Source organism: Chlamydotis macqueenii, chromosome 12 (assembly GCF_036417535.1).
Source record: "Chlamydotis macqueenii isolate bChlMac1 chromosome 12, bChlMac1.mat, whole genome shotgun sequence".
Lineage (NCBI taxonomy): Eukaryota > Metazoa > Chordata > Aves > Otidiformes > Otididae > Chlamydotis > Chlamydotis macqueenii.
Window position 1 is genome coordinate 20,989,629 of NC_141567.1, and position 18,424 is coordinate 21,008,052.

At 40.9% G+C, this 18,424-nt stretch overlaps 1 protein-coding gene across 7 annotated transcripts in view; it reads right to left on the reverse strand.

Annotated features, from left to right (window-relative positions):
* TJP1 (tight junction protein 1) overlaps window positions 1–18,424 on the reverse strand; it is a 164,858-nt gene that overhangs the window by 41,497 nt on the left and 104,937 nt on the right. For all 7 annotated transcript variants that reach the window (XM_086756838.1, XM_086756837.1, XM_086756836.1 and 4 more), the window contains one exon: window positions 5,695–5,751. In XM_086756838.1, coding sequence (XP_086612964.1) covers window positions 5,695–5,751 — 57 coding nt within the window. The remainder of the gene's footprint in view (window positions 1–5,694; window positions 5,752–18,424) is intronic.

The following is an 18,424-nucleotide window of genomic DNA, read 5'->3' on the forward strand; positions in this document are numbered from 1 at the left end:
AAATCACCAAAGTCTGAAGCTAGTAGTCTTAAGTGTTGTTCTTTTCAAGAAACCGTGAAACAATGCAGTCTCATATACAGACAGCAGTCAGAAGAGACCACAGGTCAGATAAAGGCTTTCTGATAACATAAACCAAGGTCTTAAGAAATACTACAAATTAGTATGTTCAAATCAAACGAAATCTTTAGGAAAATTTAAGAGCTCAAGTAAAAAACTTTGCAGTGAATCTCAGCCTAATGCTTTTCATTTTCTCCTGCTGCCTACCATCACCTTAAAAGATAAATGATCAAATGAACTGCCCTCAGAAAACTGAATCTAGCTTCTAGACATGTCAGGATGTTGATCACTACAGATTGCATTTTAAAAATCCACCACATTATAAATTCACCTGTCAGATGCTGTAGTGACAACAGAAGAATATTTTTGCTCTCCCACAGTAAGGCAGTATGGAAGAAGCAGAAAGGTACAGATATACCTGGTTTTTGCTCTTTGGGGGAAGGAGACACACCTAACAGACACACAGTACTTGAGTTCCAAGTACAAAGAAAAACACTTAACATATGAAGTGCACAGCTCCTCCTTAAAGTCCTTTACAGTTAAGCATATAAAGCCAGAAGATTGCTCAGTAAAAGACAAATCATAGTTACCTGATACGCTTTAACTGAACTTGAGTCTGGCTCAATCTCTTAAGAGCTAAGTAGCAGTTCAGGAGGTTGGAAGGGTAGTAAAGAAAGGGAACAAAACCTTTTGGTTAAAAGTTCAAGCCTCTCCTCCCCAAAAGAAGTTTCCAATAAGTCTTTTGACAATAGCGCTGTAATTCACCAACTACTGTGTTAAATCACAGCACAGTCAGACTGCTTATACACTGTGTTCCAGACTCTAAGATACCTGAAGCAGACCAAAAAAAAAAAAAAAAAAAAAACCAACAAAAAAACCCAACCAAACAAAAAAAAAACCAACAAAAAAACCACCCCAAAACAAAAAAAAAAAAAACCAAAACAAAAAAAAAAAAAAATCTGGTGTTTGAACTATATCCAAGTGCCTGAAACAACACAGGTATACTGCACCTACTGGGATTAAGTATAATCTGTCCCTAATTTGTAATGACATCTCTTGAAAGTAAAGGTCATAGAAAGCAACTCTTCAAAAGAGGTGAGCAAAGTCGCATTCTTCAACAAGAGCTCCCTATGCAAAAGCACTCCCTTCTCTTTCAGAAGGCTCAAAGTTTATACAGCATGCTATGCCCTTTTAAAGGGCCACTACAGGATCAAGGCATGCAAAAAACCAAAACACGTCTCTTTTTCAAGGCATGTAACAACACCTCTGAACTGCCATTTATTTATAAATCAGTAACTGCCCCAATAAAAACGCAGAAACATTTCAAAAATGTTTACCTCCTCAGAAGTTAAACAAGCTAGCGTGTAGACTACGCAGACAGAACACCTTATACAGTACCTGCTAATGTGGGTTTTTTGGTTTCTTCTTCAGGAGGAAGTTGCATACAAATGACATCTACTTTCCTAAAATTTGAAAGTTACCACCAAAACTGCTTTTAGTTTTTACAGTTTTGGCTACCTTTCTGGAGCCCAAGAAGGGCTAAAGGAATCCTACTCTGTCACACACAATAGCAACGGAGTGATAGTGCAGAACAGCACAGGCCAGGAACAAACTGTCAGAGCTGGAATTACCACAGGATAAGAATGATTCTTAGAACAGGAGTAAGCGTAGGCAAGAATATTCTACGTATCTTTGCTAACACACACACGTCACCTAACAAATTAATGGCATTTTCCTTCTATTTTTAAGGCTGCTCATTATAATAGATGTTAGTGGTCCTTACTCATCATCTAGTTTTTAAATACTATTAATAAGAACAATTAAAATGGAAAAAGAAATCTCAGTTACGTAGTCTCTTTGGGGCACATGGAGGGACAACGGAGCTGCTTGCCATGAAGAAGGTGGTACTTCAAGAGCTGATAGCAACTGACACCAACTCCGCACTTTTCTGCCTCTCCTGGGACACTTGCTAAGGTTTTAGGCAAATTTACCCCGGATCAGATTCTTCCAATGACTTGTCTAGCATCGTTTCTGAGGGCAAATACTGACAGAACCTACCAAAAAGTGTGGTGAATCCCAAGAGCTTTGCAGGTGTACAATAAAACAGGAAGTCAGTAACAAAGCCTGACCTGCATCTCCCCTGTAGAAATTCAGCGTATGTTCAATGTCGTTAATTCACAGCCAGCTCCCTGCCCTCAGCTAAGCCAAAATCAGCGGGACTTTTTGGTGTGCCTCACTAAAGACAGCAAGTTCAGTTCTTCAAAGTGTTTTTCTGTGGCTGACAGTAGATGGTCTCTAGCAGTTCTGCAGCTCAGCCAAGTGGAGCAGATAAGACTCACACAGAAAATATTCTGCAGCCAGAGTGGTATTTTGAGTCTATTCCAGTTCTGTTAAATTCTAGATATCTTTGAGGATAAGTGAGGACCAGATGCATTTCACTCCTCCTGACTAAACTGGGGAAACCTCATTTACTTGATAATCTAACACTACAAGAATGTCACAAATAAAAAACAAAATCAAAAATCCCACAAGCAAACATGCAGTTGCTCTCTTCCCAGTGCCAAGGATAAATTATCAGCACCAGTTTTTTTTTTTTTAACATTAGCACAAGAGTTTTGATTTTGTTATCTGGCAGATGGAAAACATTGTTTGTTTGTTTTTAATTGGCTAAATTAATGCTACCAAAGCATTAAATTAATTAATGCTGAGGCAAATGAAAAACAAGGAGATGATGGGTGACAGCCAACACAGCTTCACTAAGGACAGATTGTGCCTGTCCAATTTGGTGGCCTCCTACGACAGGATTACAGCCTTGGTGGACAAGGGACGACCAACTGACATCATCTACTTGGACTTGTGCAAGGCATTTGACACCGTCCCGCACGACATCCTTGTCTCTAAGTTGGAGAGACATGGGTTTGATGGATGGATCACTCAATGGATAAGGAATTGGCTGGATGGCTGCACCCAGAGTGTGATGGTCGAAGTGGGCAACAGCTCAGTGTCAAAGCGGAGACCGGTCACGAGTGGCGTCCCTCAAGGGTCCATGTTGGGCCCGGCCCAGTTCAACATCTTTGTCAGGACATGGACAGTGGGATAGAGTGCACCCTCAGCAAGTTCACTGATGACACCAAGTTGTGTGGTGCCGTCGACACGCTGGAAGGGAGGGATGCCATCCAGAGGGACCTTGACAGGCTGGAGAGGTGGGCCCGTGCCAACCTCATGAAGTTCAAGCAGGCCAAGCGCAAGGTCCTGCACCCGAGTCAGGGCAATCCCAGGCACAAATCCAGGCTGGGCAGAGAATGGATTGAGAGCAGCCCTGAGGAGAAGGACTTGGGAGCGATGGTGGACAAGAAGCCAACATGAGGTGGCAATGTGTGCTGGCAGCCCAGAAACCCAACTGCATCCTGGGCTACATCTAGAGGAGTGTGGCCAGCAGGTCGAGGGAGGGGATTCTGCCCCTCTACTCTGCCCTGGTGAGAGCCCACCTGCAGTACTGCATCCAGCTCTGGAGCCACCAACATCAGAAGGACGTGGAGCTGTTGGACCAAGTCCAGAGGAGGCCATGAAGATGATCAGAGGGCTGGAGCACCTCTCCCGTGAGGACAGGCTGAGAGAGTTGGGGCTGCTCAGCCTGGAGAAGGAGGCTCCGGGGAGACCCTAGAGTAGCCTTCCAGCACTTAAAAGGGGACCTACAAGAAAGTTGGAAAGGGACCTTTGACAAGGGCACATAGTGACAGGACAAGGGGTACTGGCTTTAAACCGGAAGAGGGTAGATTGAGATTAAATATAAGGAAGAAATTCTTCCCTGTGAGGGTGGTGAGGCACTGGCCCAGGTTGCCCAAAGAAGCTGTGAATGCGCCATCCCTGGCAGTGTTCAAGGCCAGGTTGGATGGGGCTTTGAGTAACCTGGTCTGGTGGAAGGTGTCCTTGCGCAGGGCGGAGGAAGTGGAAGTGGTGATCTTTAAGGTCCCTTCCAACCAAAACCATTCAATGATTCTACGGAAGTTATTAACAGTCAACGCCATCAGCCGTCAACATCTAAGTGAGAGATACGTAGCTAACAAAACAGTTAAACCAGTACTGCTGACAGAAGTTTGGCACATAAAATATCATAATCAAAATTATAATCAAATCACACTTTCACTTCTGTACTATACCAGGACTCTTGACTATTCTCCAAGCACAAAGACATTATTTCTAGCTCCTACCTATTATCTCAAAATTTATTCAAGCTAACACCCTATTGCAGCATTTCACTATTCCTTTGGCCACTGACTGAACTCATCACTTTCAGGTTTCACTGGATTTACTTCTCCAATTAACCAAAAATAACCCTTTAAGAGAAACTAAGCTATCACCAACTCTACTAGCCAACCATGTATTGCTATATTATTTGTTTGGTTTTGAATATAAGATAGTACTAAGCTAATCACCAACACGAGTGGAAAAAAAAGCTTACATAGGTTCCATGGATGACTGGACAGCTTCGAGAAGAAAACATAAAGGGCAATTACATACAGAAATACTACTTCTTGCTCAAGAACTTGTTGACCTAAAAAATAGCTGGGAGCTTGAAACACAGCATAGATGAGTATCACCATGCTTTTTTTTTTTTTTAACTTCTACTTTTCTTTCAGCACGTGCTTGCAGTTAGAGAGAGGGTACTTTGCTAGACAGCCTTCTGGTCAAAATGCTCTCTTCTTAAAAGGGCAGGTACAAAAACCGTTATTTCAAATCAACAACACCAAACTTATTAGAATCAACAGATACTAGGTTTCTACAGAGACTTAACGCTTTATCTGACCAGCTGACTTATTCACACACATTTTTAGTCAAAAGTCCGTTTATCTGATCAATACTACAATTCTAAAATGCCTTCATTCTATGCTGAAGAACTGAAGGCACATGATACAGCTTGCTCCCTTGAGAAAACTCTTGTCTATCTCCCTTTTGTGGGAATGGACATAGCTATGTGGGCCATGATGCCGTGGTTGCTTTAATCCTGAGCTGCTGCCAGAAATGGCATCCCACCTTGTTCTGACTTTCCCTAAGCAACTCAGTCCTTATTGTCTCTCTCACACAGTTTCATGACAGCTACATCAGAAATCAATTTAAGAGTAACTCAATTAAGAGTCAGTCTCAACCTAAAAGTTGTCTTTCTACTCATTAACACCTGGGACACACTCCTTTCTGTAAGGTGCACATTCTGACCATCTGAAATTGCTATTTTTGGCCACTAATTTAAGAAAGTGGCAAGCAAATAAGGCAGTTTTGAACATGTTTGTTTATACTTAACTACATCGTTTTATACTCCTGCAAATAAAGTTTCAAAACCTTTAAGTGTAGCTACAGCCCAATCGTTAACAAACACTTAGATTCCTAACAGCTTTCAGTTACATACAGAAGTAAATCTCAAGCTTTGTTTCTGGCATGGTTATTTGCAGGCCGGCTTATCTCTGCAACCCAACAAACAGAGCTGCTATCAAATGCAGCTTTTGAAACACTTCTAAATTTAAACAAAGGAATATGACAGTTTCCTTTTCTTTTACTTCCTGACATCTGGCTTTTTCCTATTGTTTTCAAAAGCTGCCAGTATCCTGTGTTAGGCACACACAACCAATGGTATGAACTTACCCTGTGAAGAGTCACTGTGTGTTGTTCCCATATAGCTGTTTCTTCCATTGTTGTGCTCTAAGAAGAGAAAAAACAAAGATTAGACTTCACTGTCAACAGTTGTACTAAATGACTGTATAATACCACAAACAAACTTACACTCAAAAATAACACGAATATTCATATTGAATAGTGACAGAGAAGTAGAGCTGGCTCATTTGTTACACATTTCCTGCCTTTATATGTCACATCTGAACTTCCTGTGCTCCTAGGGAAGGGGAGACAAAGGGAAGAACAGGCAAAAGAGATTTCTAGTCATTCTATATTTCAGAACCTGACATTATAAAGAAGTTTAAAGGGAAGGACTACAATTAGCATTGTGACGTAGGCTCTCTTGGCTGCTCATTAAGCGTGCAGTAAATGAAGCTGATCCAAGGCCCACTTTCAGTTTTCCACTGTGATCAGTTGTATTGATATTCTAACTTCTATACTTCACACTTCTGCGAATGTGCTCCTTTTGCTTGTTCTAACTGTATGCAGATTACCACTAACTCGTGACTACCGGGCTATACGTCACAGTACCTGTGCTACTGTATTATGCATACAGGTCACATTTAACAGACTCCAGTTCAGTGCGGGGTAATTTCTTTGGTGAACAGTAGCAATGCAGGAATAAACAAGGTCTTCTCCAAAGGAACTAGATTAAACAGTAACATTAGGACAATATTTACACACCTGCACTTCTGCTTAAAAGAGCAGACACTTGCACTACTTAACATGCAACGGCAACCAAACTTTTGGGAAGGGGAAGATGGCATGAGGGAGAAGTAGCAGCAGAGCCAAAGGCTTGAAAACAGTCAGAAGGGCAGCAGGAAACAGACAGCTAACAGCACGATGTTTCCTGCTATCCTGTTGCTGTATTTTTTACCTTTCCAGATGGAGTACCCAGTGTTTTGCTCCATACCCTCCCCTCTCATAAGCAATTCACTGAAGAACAGAATCAGAACACAAACTTCTGCTTTTCTCCTCATTTCTTTGAGATTTTCAAAAACCAACACTCCCATATTGCAGTTACAGTAACCCAGCCACTACAAAGGCACTCCTAACTTTTAAACCAGTCCTGTATTTAATAGAGAACAGCAGCAGGAGTGTTTACCCTCACAATCAATACCTCTGAAAACTTTATCCAGTTTCCTAACATCAACACTCACAACCAGGTTTAAAAGGCAAGTTCTTCTTATGACCCCAAAAAGCTGTGGATCTTTTTCCCACCACATTTTGTGCTCTAGGTTCAACTATCAGGATGTGCTACATCTCTGCTCGTTTCTCTTTCAGGGTTCACTTCTCCTGAAAGCGTTGGTGCAGCTTAACTGGGATATATTTCATTCAAACAGCTTCCCCCCACCCCCGCCCCCATTCAGTACCAAGTGTTGCTCCTTTGCATTACAAATAGATTCAGCTCTACACTAGAATTAGATTATTTATCTCCAGCTTTTTAAACGTAGACCAAATACATATTAGAACAGTAACGATTTGCACACACAAAACCATCTCAGAAACAAACCAGAATGTTTTGCTCGCTAAACGGTTAATGAATACTGATTTTCTTCCCTATTTCTGATGTTCTCATTCTGTCTCAGTTTTGGCAAGTTTCTCAGGCTAAACACCTCGTCAACAAGTAAAGAATTATCTCTGCAAGAAAACTTCTGAACAGGAGCCAGTTAAAGCTTTTTCTTTTAGAAGAAGGTGCAACAAGAATCCAGTGAAGGACTGCAAAAGTTGCAATTCACATTTTAATTGAAATAGGGTGCCTCATTTGTACCTGCAATTATCAGAGATATTAACCTCGCTGGCTTATTTATTGCTTTTGTCCCGGCAATGCCGTACAGACCCAACACCCCATCGGCAGCCGGACGCACTTTCGCACAGCAGTTTGAGCTCAACGGCTCCGAGTTCTTGTGCCTTGCTGTTGGAGCTTGGTACACATGGCGCAGTGTAAACACACCAACTTGTTCTGGATATGGCAAAGACTGGTAAATCCCAGTTTAACCTGCTAAGCACTGCTCTCACTGGATCTCATAGAGCTGGCAATCCCAGAGTCAGAGTGGGATAACAAAAACAGCTAAGCAATAGACTATGAAAAATGGAAATGACCTGTGTAACATGCCTCTTAGAACTGAGAAGACTTACTGCCTCACAAAAAAAAAAAAAAAAAAAAAAAACACCAAGAAAAAACCACTCCTGTAAACTCACTGGACTTTCTAACTAGACAAGGTGCTCATTGCTCATCCCACTGACTGCAGCTGCTATTTTAATGTCTTTCTCCTTTCTGTAGAAGCTCAGTCTTCCCACTTTCTTTGCTTCTTTTTCTTGCTCACACCATCTCCTGTACTCATCTGTGGCTATGGCCTCCCCTAGATTTTACTAACACATTCATTTCAAACGCAGCAGACTTGGAAACATCAGACATCCATTAGTCACATTACAAACCAAGCAATATGTTATTTTCATTCTTTCTGCGTTCCCAAGCAGTCCAATCAAGAACACTGAAAACAGTTCAAAGGTAGCCGGAGGTGAGTTGTTGGCTTTGACACAAACTGCTTATGTGAGTTAGTTTCTCATCTGTGAAGAACTGCATTCACTCAAAGACTGACAAAGAAGTTTGATGAAGACCTGTGAAGGTACTCACCCTGCTGAGCACTGACAACCCAGGCAGAAGAACTAGCTTATGCTGCCATCAGTTGAGGTCCCCAATGCAATGCTGCTCTTACACCATACTCAAAGTGCTCCATTTATCATGAAACATTTGAATTTCAGGAATCTTGTAAGGACTTAATTCCCAAGTCTCTAGAAATGGCAAACACTTGTTCTTGCAAGCAATGCTTGTAATTAAGGGGCGGGGGCAGACAGCGTAGGTCCACAGGGATGGTGCCAGCCCTGTTGACTGCTGCTGCCATGCTTTGTACCCCAAATAATGTTACCCACCACTAATTTAGGGGAAATCAAGATGACTCAGTAGAAAGTGAGAAATACATACAGCCTAACACCCCTATGAACTAGGAATATGTGAGAACACTAACATGCTACAGTCTAGGGTTAGACTAACTTAACATAGACCATTAAGTATCTTTGAAATGCAAGCAGACAACTGACAGCACTTGAGCTTTGCAAACTCCAGATACAATGTCTACATTACCTATGGTTCTCTACATGTATTAAGAATAAAACGAATAGGAAGAGAATGACTGTATCATGACATCAGCGTTGGAGGAAAAAAAAAAGCTCTACTTTACACTTACATGTTATTTAAGTGAAGAGTTTCCTTAAGCTTATCTTAGACACCCTTATATACATCACTAGCAGCATTCTCAGCTCTCTAAGGCAAGTGGATATGTTTGTGGGTTGGTTTAGGTTTGGTTTTATCCTTTGAATAATAATTAAAAAAAAGAGTCATAAATGAAGTTGCAATTCATCAATATGGAAGTAATGCAGCTTATTTGCTCAGAATCTTGGAAGTACCAAATCTTGTTCAACTTCCTTGTCTTTGAAATTGCCCTGAGATATAAACATATCAAAGCAAACATCTTTCCAGAGAGCTACAAGGGTCTTCAAACAATAACAAACACTTTCTGTTCCCCTTCTCATCACATTTCTTTCCTGCTTCTCAAAGGCCAGGGTTGTTTGTTGTTTTTTTTTAAAAACATGCCTTTTCTCATACAACTCCTACCTTCAACACAAGCACCTAAGTACATGCATGCGTTACTGGATTTCCCCAAAACATTCATTCTGTATATTATGCATCAAGATTTCTCTTTCAAGCATCATGAAGAAAAAAGCAGGACCTTGCTGGCTACCAGTTTGAGCAATGCTGCCTTGTTTGCAAACAGCATTGCTCAGTTTACCTCTACTGCAGCTGGAAAAGCTGTCAGCAGCAGCACTGGAGTCACCCATGGGCTTGAAGAGACAGTACCAGTTCATGTTTTGAAAGATTCAAACAGCAGCTACAAAAATTTAGTATTCCATACCTAAAATAATGCAAAGTTCCTAAGGTAGTTTCTTGCAGGATAGCATTTACTTCTTTAGACTTCTACACCTCGAGACAGAGCTCAGACTAAGGCCAAAGCTTCCACATATTCTTGAAATCAAAGCCAGAATAGTTTCCCCCATGTTTCTTTGCAAGTCTAGGAGGACTTACTAGACGAATTATATTTATTGTTTTAACTGAACTGCTTTTTGTACAAAGAGAAGTGTGTCAAGTTAGATTTTAAGCAACTGTTTGCTCAGTTATGATTGAGTTTTGACACAAGGTCAAAGCAGTTTCCAATCACCTTATTTCTTAGTAAAAGTCAACAGTAATTTCCTATAAATAAACAGTAGGTGTTAAATATCTAGTGTTGTTACACATTTCCACACATTTCTCACTAAGGACAATGAGATTATTGCATTTTCAGAGAAAATAATATTTGGGTATTTATCTTAAAACAGGCAGATTTTCAGGTTTTCCTCCGGCCAGCAGAAGCGTAACCTACAGCGGGAAGCAATGAAGTACTTCTAGCATCTTTACAAACCTGCTTTTGCGGATCGGCATTGACAGCTGTCCTGCAGGCCATAAAATGAAGCAACTACTTCTGCTGCCTCAGGGGGCATATTGTTTCTATTCTCTGCAAAACACAATGGAGGGGAAAGCTGTCTGTGAGAGATCCAAGTCCCTGCTCTAACCCTTTCAACCACAGCAAGCAAGCCACAGTGAATGGAACGACCAGATCACAAACTCACCTACACAAAGAACACTATCTTTGCACCAAGCTTGCAACCTCACGTTGTAAGCTGTTGTGTACGCCTTACTTCCAGTGAAATGCTCATGTCTAAAAACCTCCCTCATTGTCCTGATAAAATTGTAACAGTCTTGAAAAAATAGTTCTCTTATTCAAGACACCAAAAAGAGAGAGGAAAAAGAACTGGTAAGGGGCTGTACCAAAATAAGGAAATAAGCTTAGATTTAGTGTCAGTCTCTTCAGAAGGACACACCAGACATTCATATGCCTTATCTATCTTGCTGTATTTCTATTTGGCTTCTAAAATTAATTCTCAGTTTTTCTTGGAGAAGTCCACCAGGTACTACTGACCTTCAAAGTTTTAAAAGTTAACTGTAGAATCAATACTTTGTGATTGCACTAGTGGGAACAAAAATTAAAAGTGCTTATTGTAACCATTAGCACCTGCATGCAACGGTTACCCAACAAATCTGCAGAAATTCTTGTATCTAGGTGAGAACTATCACTCACTTAGGAAAACAAACAAGAAGTCAACATCCAAAACAAACAGCTTCCTGAGGAAGTTCAGAAAAGAAAACTGAATATTCCTCAGCCAGCCCAGAGCAGGGAATGAAGAGGTTACTTAACGACATGCAACACCTTTCAGCACTCAGCTGGAGCAAGGTGTTTTTTCCAACACTGACCAGGAAGACTTCCTACAGACACTCACCTTTGTCCTCACCTAGTTAAACTACAGCCACCTTAAATTCCAACACATTCCCTCCAATTGTCTTATCACAGAAACCTTCAGCAGACTGAAAAATAAATAAATGCTTTTTTTTTTAACAGTTGCTCCCCTGCAATTAGTGCAATGAGGGCAGAATCCTATTGTCAGGCTGATTTTACCAACTGAGAGCACATGCACCACATCTACTGTACAGAGTACCTTCCCCGTACCTGAGCTGTTTCAAACACCGGAAGCCAACCACTGCAGCAAGCACAGGCAGCCCAAGAGGAGGGCACGCCGAGGCAGGGTAACTGCAGCAAACTGCATGCTGCCAAAGCCGGCTCTTTGCACTCATGGCTGTGGTATCTCTCTACCAGACTTTGCAAGCAGCCCATATCCCTGTTTTCTAGTTGACCCTTTACAAGGCAGAAAGACCGTTTCCCTGAATGTATTTTTCAGAAAAGGCTCAAGAGATCAGACAGAGCAGCTCAGGGACTGCTGCAGAGACAAACAACATGCACCTGATGCTATTTGATTATCACTTTCACACAGCAATGTGAAATGGAGGAGAAAACAGCCACTAAAGCATTCTCCTGTGAGATCTGTATGAAACAAAAAATTCTCATTCATCACTGAGGCCGAGAAGCCAGTCTGTCATCTCACCTTCTGAATGTACATCCATGCAAGTGTCATCAACACTTCTGAAACAGCAATATTAACCTCATTCTCTCAAGCAGTTTAGATACACTAACACCTAAAGGTAAAGCAGCGTGCATTGCCTTCCCCCCCACCTTATTTCATACATTGCATAGGTCTCAAGCTCTAGTCAAGAGTCCCACTCCTCCCAAACACTTGTCTATATTCAACAGGCCACCTCATGAAAAGCCTGTATTAAGAAAGACACCATTATTAAAGTTGGTCTTCAGATGTCAATGTGCAATCCAAGTTTGTTGTTTTTGTTTTTTTTTTTTTTAAAAAAAAAAGGATATACACAGTTCTCAGAATTTTCAACACTGCATGTTAATAAATTGAACTTAATTTTACTTAGATCAGTCTAGAATTACAGTCTCTACTACAGTATTACATATCACTGCCTGGACAATAGAAGTCAACTTTACATCGTGAACAGCAATCTTGAGAAGAAAAACTAGGGCTAAATTTATTTATTTATTTAATAATAGCTAGACTGTTTCACCGTTCTGCTCAGTTCTCCCTATGCTTCCACAACCACACACTGCTCCATGGGATACTAAACAAAACTTCCCTGCTTCCTCCTCTAAAATTATACGATTATTTGTTATATTTCAAACATGTAGATATTGCATATATATGAAAACGTCCCTTCTGCTAGTTTTCCCAATGACTTTTTGTGCAAGGCATTTTTGCTTAAACTTCTGGGTGCTACTCTCTCCAAACAAAAAAAAAAAAACCCCACAACAACAACAAAAAAACCCCAAAACAAACAAACAAACCAACCAAAAACCCAAAAAAAGCAAACCACCCCCACAATATTTAACTCATTCCACGAGTCTAACTTCTTTTTTGGCATCACTCACTTTTCCAGAACAGCATCTTAAGTCCACAGTCGGACACAGCTGATCAGACAGTTCTCTAATCTCCTTGAGTCATAAAACCTTTTCGTTTTTGTTTCGGTTGCTGCTTAATACAAAGAGAGTGGTAGACTCTTTCCCAAAAAGCCCTAAACAAGAACAGTATGCAGAAATTTGGGGGGAAAATTGCATTTTAGTGAAATAATTAAATACTGGATTACTGATCCAGCCACATCTGAGTATTTATAAAAGTGTTTATGACACAGGCCTAGTGAACACCATTATCCCCAAACGGCAAGAGGCTGACACTCGGGAGTAAGAAGGTAAAACAAACCAGAAAGTCAGACCCAAACACAGATACATCTGAAACGATCTTAAGTCAAGTCACTTCAGATGAAGAGTACCACTCCAACACCCTGGTAACAGTATCAGCCAGCAGCTAAGCAAAGCTTACTAGCTTCATGATGTCCAAGGCGTGGGAAAATGGTGCTTGAGAATTTGGGAGCCTTGTCTGTTTTGCTTCTTTCCATTTTGCTTTCCAGCTGGCAGTGAAATCATGCAGGATCACAAACTCTGAAGCGCTGGCAAGCAGCGTTTCACAGATCACTACTACGGGCCAGTACGCTAGCAAAAAGGAATCAAAATCACAACAGAACAGAAAGGCTAAGAAACAAAGCAGTAAGCCACGTTTCTTCCCCCACAAGTGATGTTCCCAAAGGGAAGCACAGACAGCTCGCACTTAGCTTCTGGTTTTATTTTAAGTCATTTCTCTACCATACTAACCTAGGTCAGTATTATTAGGACAGAGATTCCAAAATTAAGAGCACAGTTTTTAATATGTAATTGAAAATATTTATCTTCTCTTTAAAGATCAACTTCAGCTCAGCTGAGCTAAATAAAGATCTCAAAATACCACATTGAGTTTCTTGAATTCTTTAAATCTCAGAGTGCAACTTGAAAAGCACTTATTTTACCACAAGTAACTGCTGAAACAGCACACACTACTCTCCTACTAGTTTCCAACCTCAAAAATACCCCTCTCCCTCATATTAGGCTTGTGCAAGTGTTACACTTCTGTATGTGCCCGTTTCCAGCTGTATTAGTTCCCTGTCACTCCATCTCAACTCCACCGACAGCAGCTGCCAGCGGCACAGTTTGTTAACATGAAATCTCAGACTATAGCCTCACATCAAAGTAAAATGAGCTATATTGAAGTATACAAGTAAAGCTCATTAAGTGTACACAGCTACGACCACAGTTTCACAACTGACACAGCTTGGCATAGGAAATTCCGATCAGATATTCCCTGCTTTGTTGGTTTGTTTCAAAACCATGGCAGTGGTCAAACGGTGGTGCAGGCTGCCCAGGGAGGCTGTGGGATCTCCCTCCTCCAAGGTGTTCAAAACTTAACTAGATAAAATCCTGGGCAACCCACTGCAGCTGACCCTGCTTTGAGCACAGCGCTGGACTAGATCTCCAGAGCTCCCTTCTGACCTCACTGTTCTGCAATTATCCTACAAACTAGATTTAGTGAGAACTGCTTTGAGCAGAAGGTTGGACTAGCTGATCGCTAGAGTCCCTTCCAACTTCAATTACTCTGATTTTATCAAGTCACATTTCCAGCACATTCCTGAAACCAAATCCAATCATCCAACCGCAGACACAGCCCCCATCCCTGCTCTCAGACACAGCTCCATGCTACTGTTTTATCACTCGGTTAAGAACATTAGTTGGAGTTGTTCCAGTTTGTTTTTTCCACTGAGGGAGGAGAAGAGCACAGTATCAGTATCACAGGAAACAAAATTATACTGCATTAGTCTTACATAAGAAACCTAAATCAGGCTTATGTACCTGACCATTGGTTTTTAATTAAAAGATACAAAGCCAAAACGCACACAAATATAAGATACAGCCACCAAAAAATTACCAACATGAAATTAGACATCAGAGCAGCAATTAAAGTGCCTCACTTTAAGCCAGAATGCCTCTTACCTTGTTTTTAATCCAGAAAATCATAACCTAGTTACCAAGCACTGCACCATGTCAGTTTTAGATCATTATACTCTGAAGATCTGTCAAACAAGAGCCTTAGGATAGGCAACAGTATCCCACTAAGAGCAGGGTTGTTTTTCCCAAGACAGTACTCAAATTTTCCAAATATCAATCAGACCAAATACAAGTTTAAGGGCCTTGCATGACAGTTCAAGTTACAGATGCAGAATTACCACCTTGACATCTTCCAGCTTGACAATATACCAACAGCACACATAGGTTAATTTCTCCTTGAAATGTTTGGGTTTTGTTTGTTTTGGTTTTTTTTAAAAGTCCACAGAGCCACAACAAGCCAATACATTTTATGGTTAATTTACCAAATTCTTCTGAAATTAAGATTTTAAATGCAGGCACTTCAAACACAAAGACTGTCTTTTGCCCAGTAGAAGCAGCTGACAACTATTTCTGTAGTGGCAGAATTCTCTCATATTTTCCTCCCTGAATCTCAGTATAAAGAAATATGTCACTTCATGTAATAAGATTTTTTTTTTCTTTTTATGGGACAAAACTTCTTCCTCTGATTCTGAACCAACCAGTCTTAGCAAGAAATGTTGGGTTAAGTGTCCTTCTCTCCCCTGAACAGCCACACACACAGACAGCATTTCTCCCCACCCCCAGTTTGGTTAACTCAGTTAAGAAGATTCAATTTCAGCAGTCGCATGGCTGCTACAGCATCTGCAGAACACATTACAACTCTAAAATCACTTAACTTCACACATTCCAAGGAAGTAAGTCAGAAGCCAAGGATACAGAAACGCAGTGGTTAAAAGAGGGGGAGACGGTGAATAAAGGTAAAATGTTACAGCTCTTTGAAAAAGAGTAACTTCTTTGGTTAGAAAGTTGTTAGCAACTTTGGAGTAAGGAGACAATGGTAACAGTTTGGTTAAAAAACAGGCCTAACAGGGAACACAACAGGTTTTTGCTTTGTTTTCTTGTAATTTTTTTTTGTTTGGGGTTTTTTTTGTGGGGTTCTTTGGGGTTTTTCAGGGTGTTTGTTTTTAAAGTGCAGTGCTTGCAAGTTGAGAGAGGAAGAAAAAAGCAGAAGCCAATGGGAGAGAAGGAATGAGAATCAGAGCAGCATTGCCACACCCTGTTGGTCAGAGGCTGACGTGCGGCTTGGATGGGAGGACAAGGTAACAAACACTACAGCAGGGACTAATGTTAGTGTGTCCCAAAGGTTTATCCAGCTACCAGCAAGGAAACCATTCCTGAACCTCCTTACCAGGCAAGTATGGGAGGTGGAAAACACATCATTTTTCCTCAAAAAGAACTATATCCATCCTATTAATAATGCTCAGTTTTGTATTACTCCACCGTGAAATGGAATGCTTGTTTACCTCGTACCACGTACCTGGAAGCAGGGGAGAGGCATCTGTTTAAGCAGGCACAATCTAGTATGCTCTGACACTTTACTTCATTATTGTCTCCCAGTTTCCCTACTTATATGCACAACATGAGTCTGTTCCAGGATTTTCTTCCTGAAAAAACTTCCTTTCTAAAGCTAATACATAAAATACTAATTAAGTGATGAAGGAAAAAAAAAAAAAATCAGCAGGCTACAATTGTCCTTATATCCAATTACAAAACTGCATAATGTAGCAATGACAGAACTCAAAGCCAGGTAATGTTGGAAGCTGAAGATGCAGAATTTTAAAAAACTAAGAAATATTAGTCAATACTACCAATATTTAGATTGTCCCTCTGTGCGGGAGAAAAGAGGAGACAAGAGCCCTTTCCTTAATCATACCAAGCTGTTAAATTGCATTCAGTAACCCACAGACCCACAGATGAACTCCCATCTCCCAAAGAGGATATACCTACAGCTCGTTTAACTGCTTCATTTTCAGCAGTCCTTTGCACCCCTTTGTTTAATGTCTATATAACGCAAATTGATTTACATTATCGACCACTAGTACGAAAAATTGAAATGATTATGAAAGTTCAGTTTCAAAGGAGTAGTAAAAGTGGTGAATGAGGTCTAAGAAAAAGGATGGGTTACTTCGTAACTGTGTGAATCAACTGAGCAGGTGCCCAACAGTGTTGCAAAGGCAAGGCGCAGCAGCCAGAGGACTTTAAGCAAACTCTCCTGCCAAAACAAGTCTAACCGTTAGAAGAGCACTTTCAGGCTGCTGTTTGACAACATGAAGGGTTAAGGAGCAGCCAAAGCCTAAGCTTAAGGCTACTCTCATCCTCAGGGCAGAGTATCTCCTTTATTTGCAAACCTACTCTGAACTGAATCAAGGAATCAGTCTGGCACTGGTGATTGCTTTCTCAAGGTGGAAAAGGAGCAGGCAAGAAAAGAAGCTAACAAAGCAAAAATAAGTCTTTTCTGGTCAGCTATTCATTGACTATGAATGTAGAAACATCACCCACAAACAGCGCACATGCAATCACTTTCATAACCCTAGCTGCGTTAGTGGGTAAGAAACAATTGCTTATTCACAGCCAGTTATAGAGTGGGATTTTTTTTTTTTTTTTTTTAATCTCAATCTTGGCTATACTATTAGATATTTGAAAGACATGGATGTTTCTTTTCAGAGGGCAAAAGAAGATTCATTGTTACCAAAGACTTAGAAATATGTTTTATGGAAGTTATGTGGATATTTTGGTGCCTTCCAATTTGTTATCCTTCCCCTTTTTCTAAGTGATCTGCTTCCTTCTCTTCAGGAGCCATGGCCACTAACAAGCATAAGAGAAAATAACAGCAGCTCCAGAAGAATGAGCAAGCAAGGAAGAAGCAGCAAGACGTTTCCACACTTTTCTCTCCCTTCCCTTAAAAGGACATGCAGCAGGAATAGAGATGCCCCTGCCACTCAAAGCAAGCCAGAAACATCTTTTTCTCCCATCATAACTCCTCGTCTTCTTAAAAAGCAGCAATGAAACCAACTCCATTGAGGAGCCAAGACTGGACGAGGGGCAATAAAAGCAGGCCTGAGATACTGCACACCACCAACGGTTGCCCTGATAACAATGCTCATCTTTGATTTCCTACTGGCAGCGATCCCACCACTGCCTTTCACTACACCCGTGGCTCCCCACCTTTTCCATCTGCAGATGTCTTCAGATAAGTGGGATGTAAATCACCAACTTAAGCTAAAAAAAGCAAGCCTTTTTTAAAAGAGCGTGTTCTGGGTTTTGGGGTTTGGATTTTCTCTTTTGCAGACTGCACCCCCACCCCCACTCCAAATAACTATGGCTTCCCATGAATCCCAGGCTGAAGAATGACCCAAGCCATTTCTCACTGAGGCAGGAGACAACACCCAGTCTCATTCCCTTCCCTGCTAAAGCCAGGGTAGAACAGACACTGGCTACAGTCACCAAAACAAAATGACAGAGTAATTACCGGACAAGAGGCTTTACACAGGCTTCAAATTAAACCCCGCAGGTATTCAGATTTACATAACCAATATGCCTTTTCCCATCCCACCCTACATACAGCTAAGATGTTTTTTCTTTCCTGTTTGCACACCAAAGCAGGCAAAGGGACAAGAGAATTAACTAACATACTCAAGAGCACTGATTGTTGACCAGATCAGAACTTCCTAGCAGCATGATGCCTTTACGCACACAAAGCAAAACAGCACACTTCATGACAAGAGGGCATTTTGTTGGTTTTGAAGAGTCATTTGATAGATTTTCAATTATTCTAACCATATTAGGTGAACTAA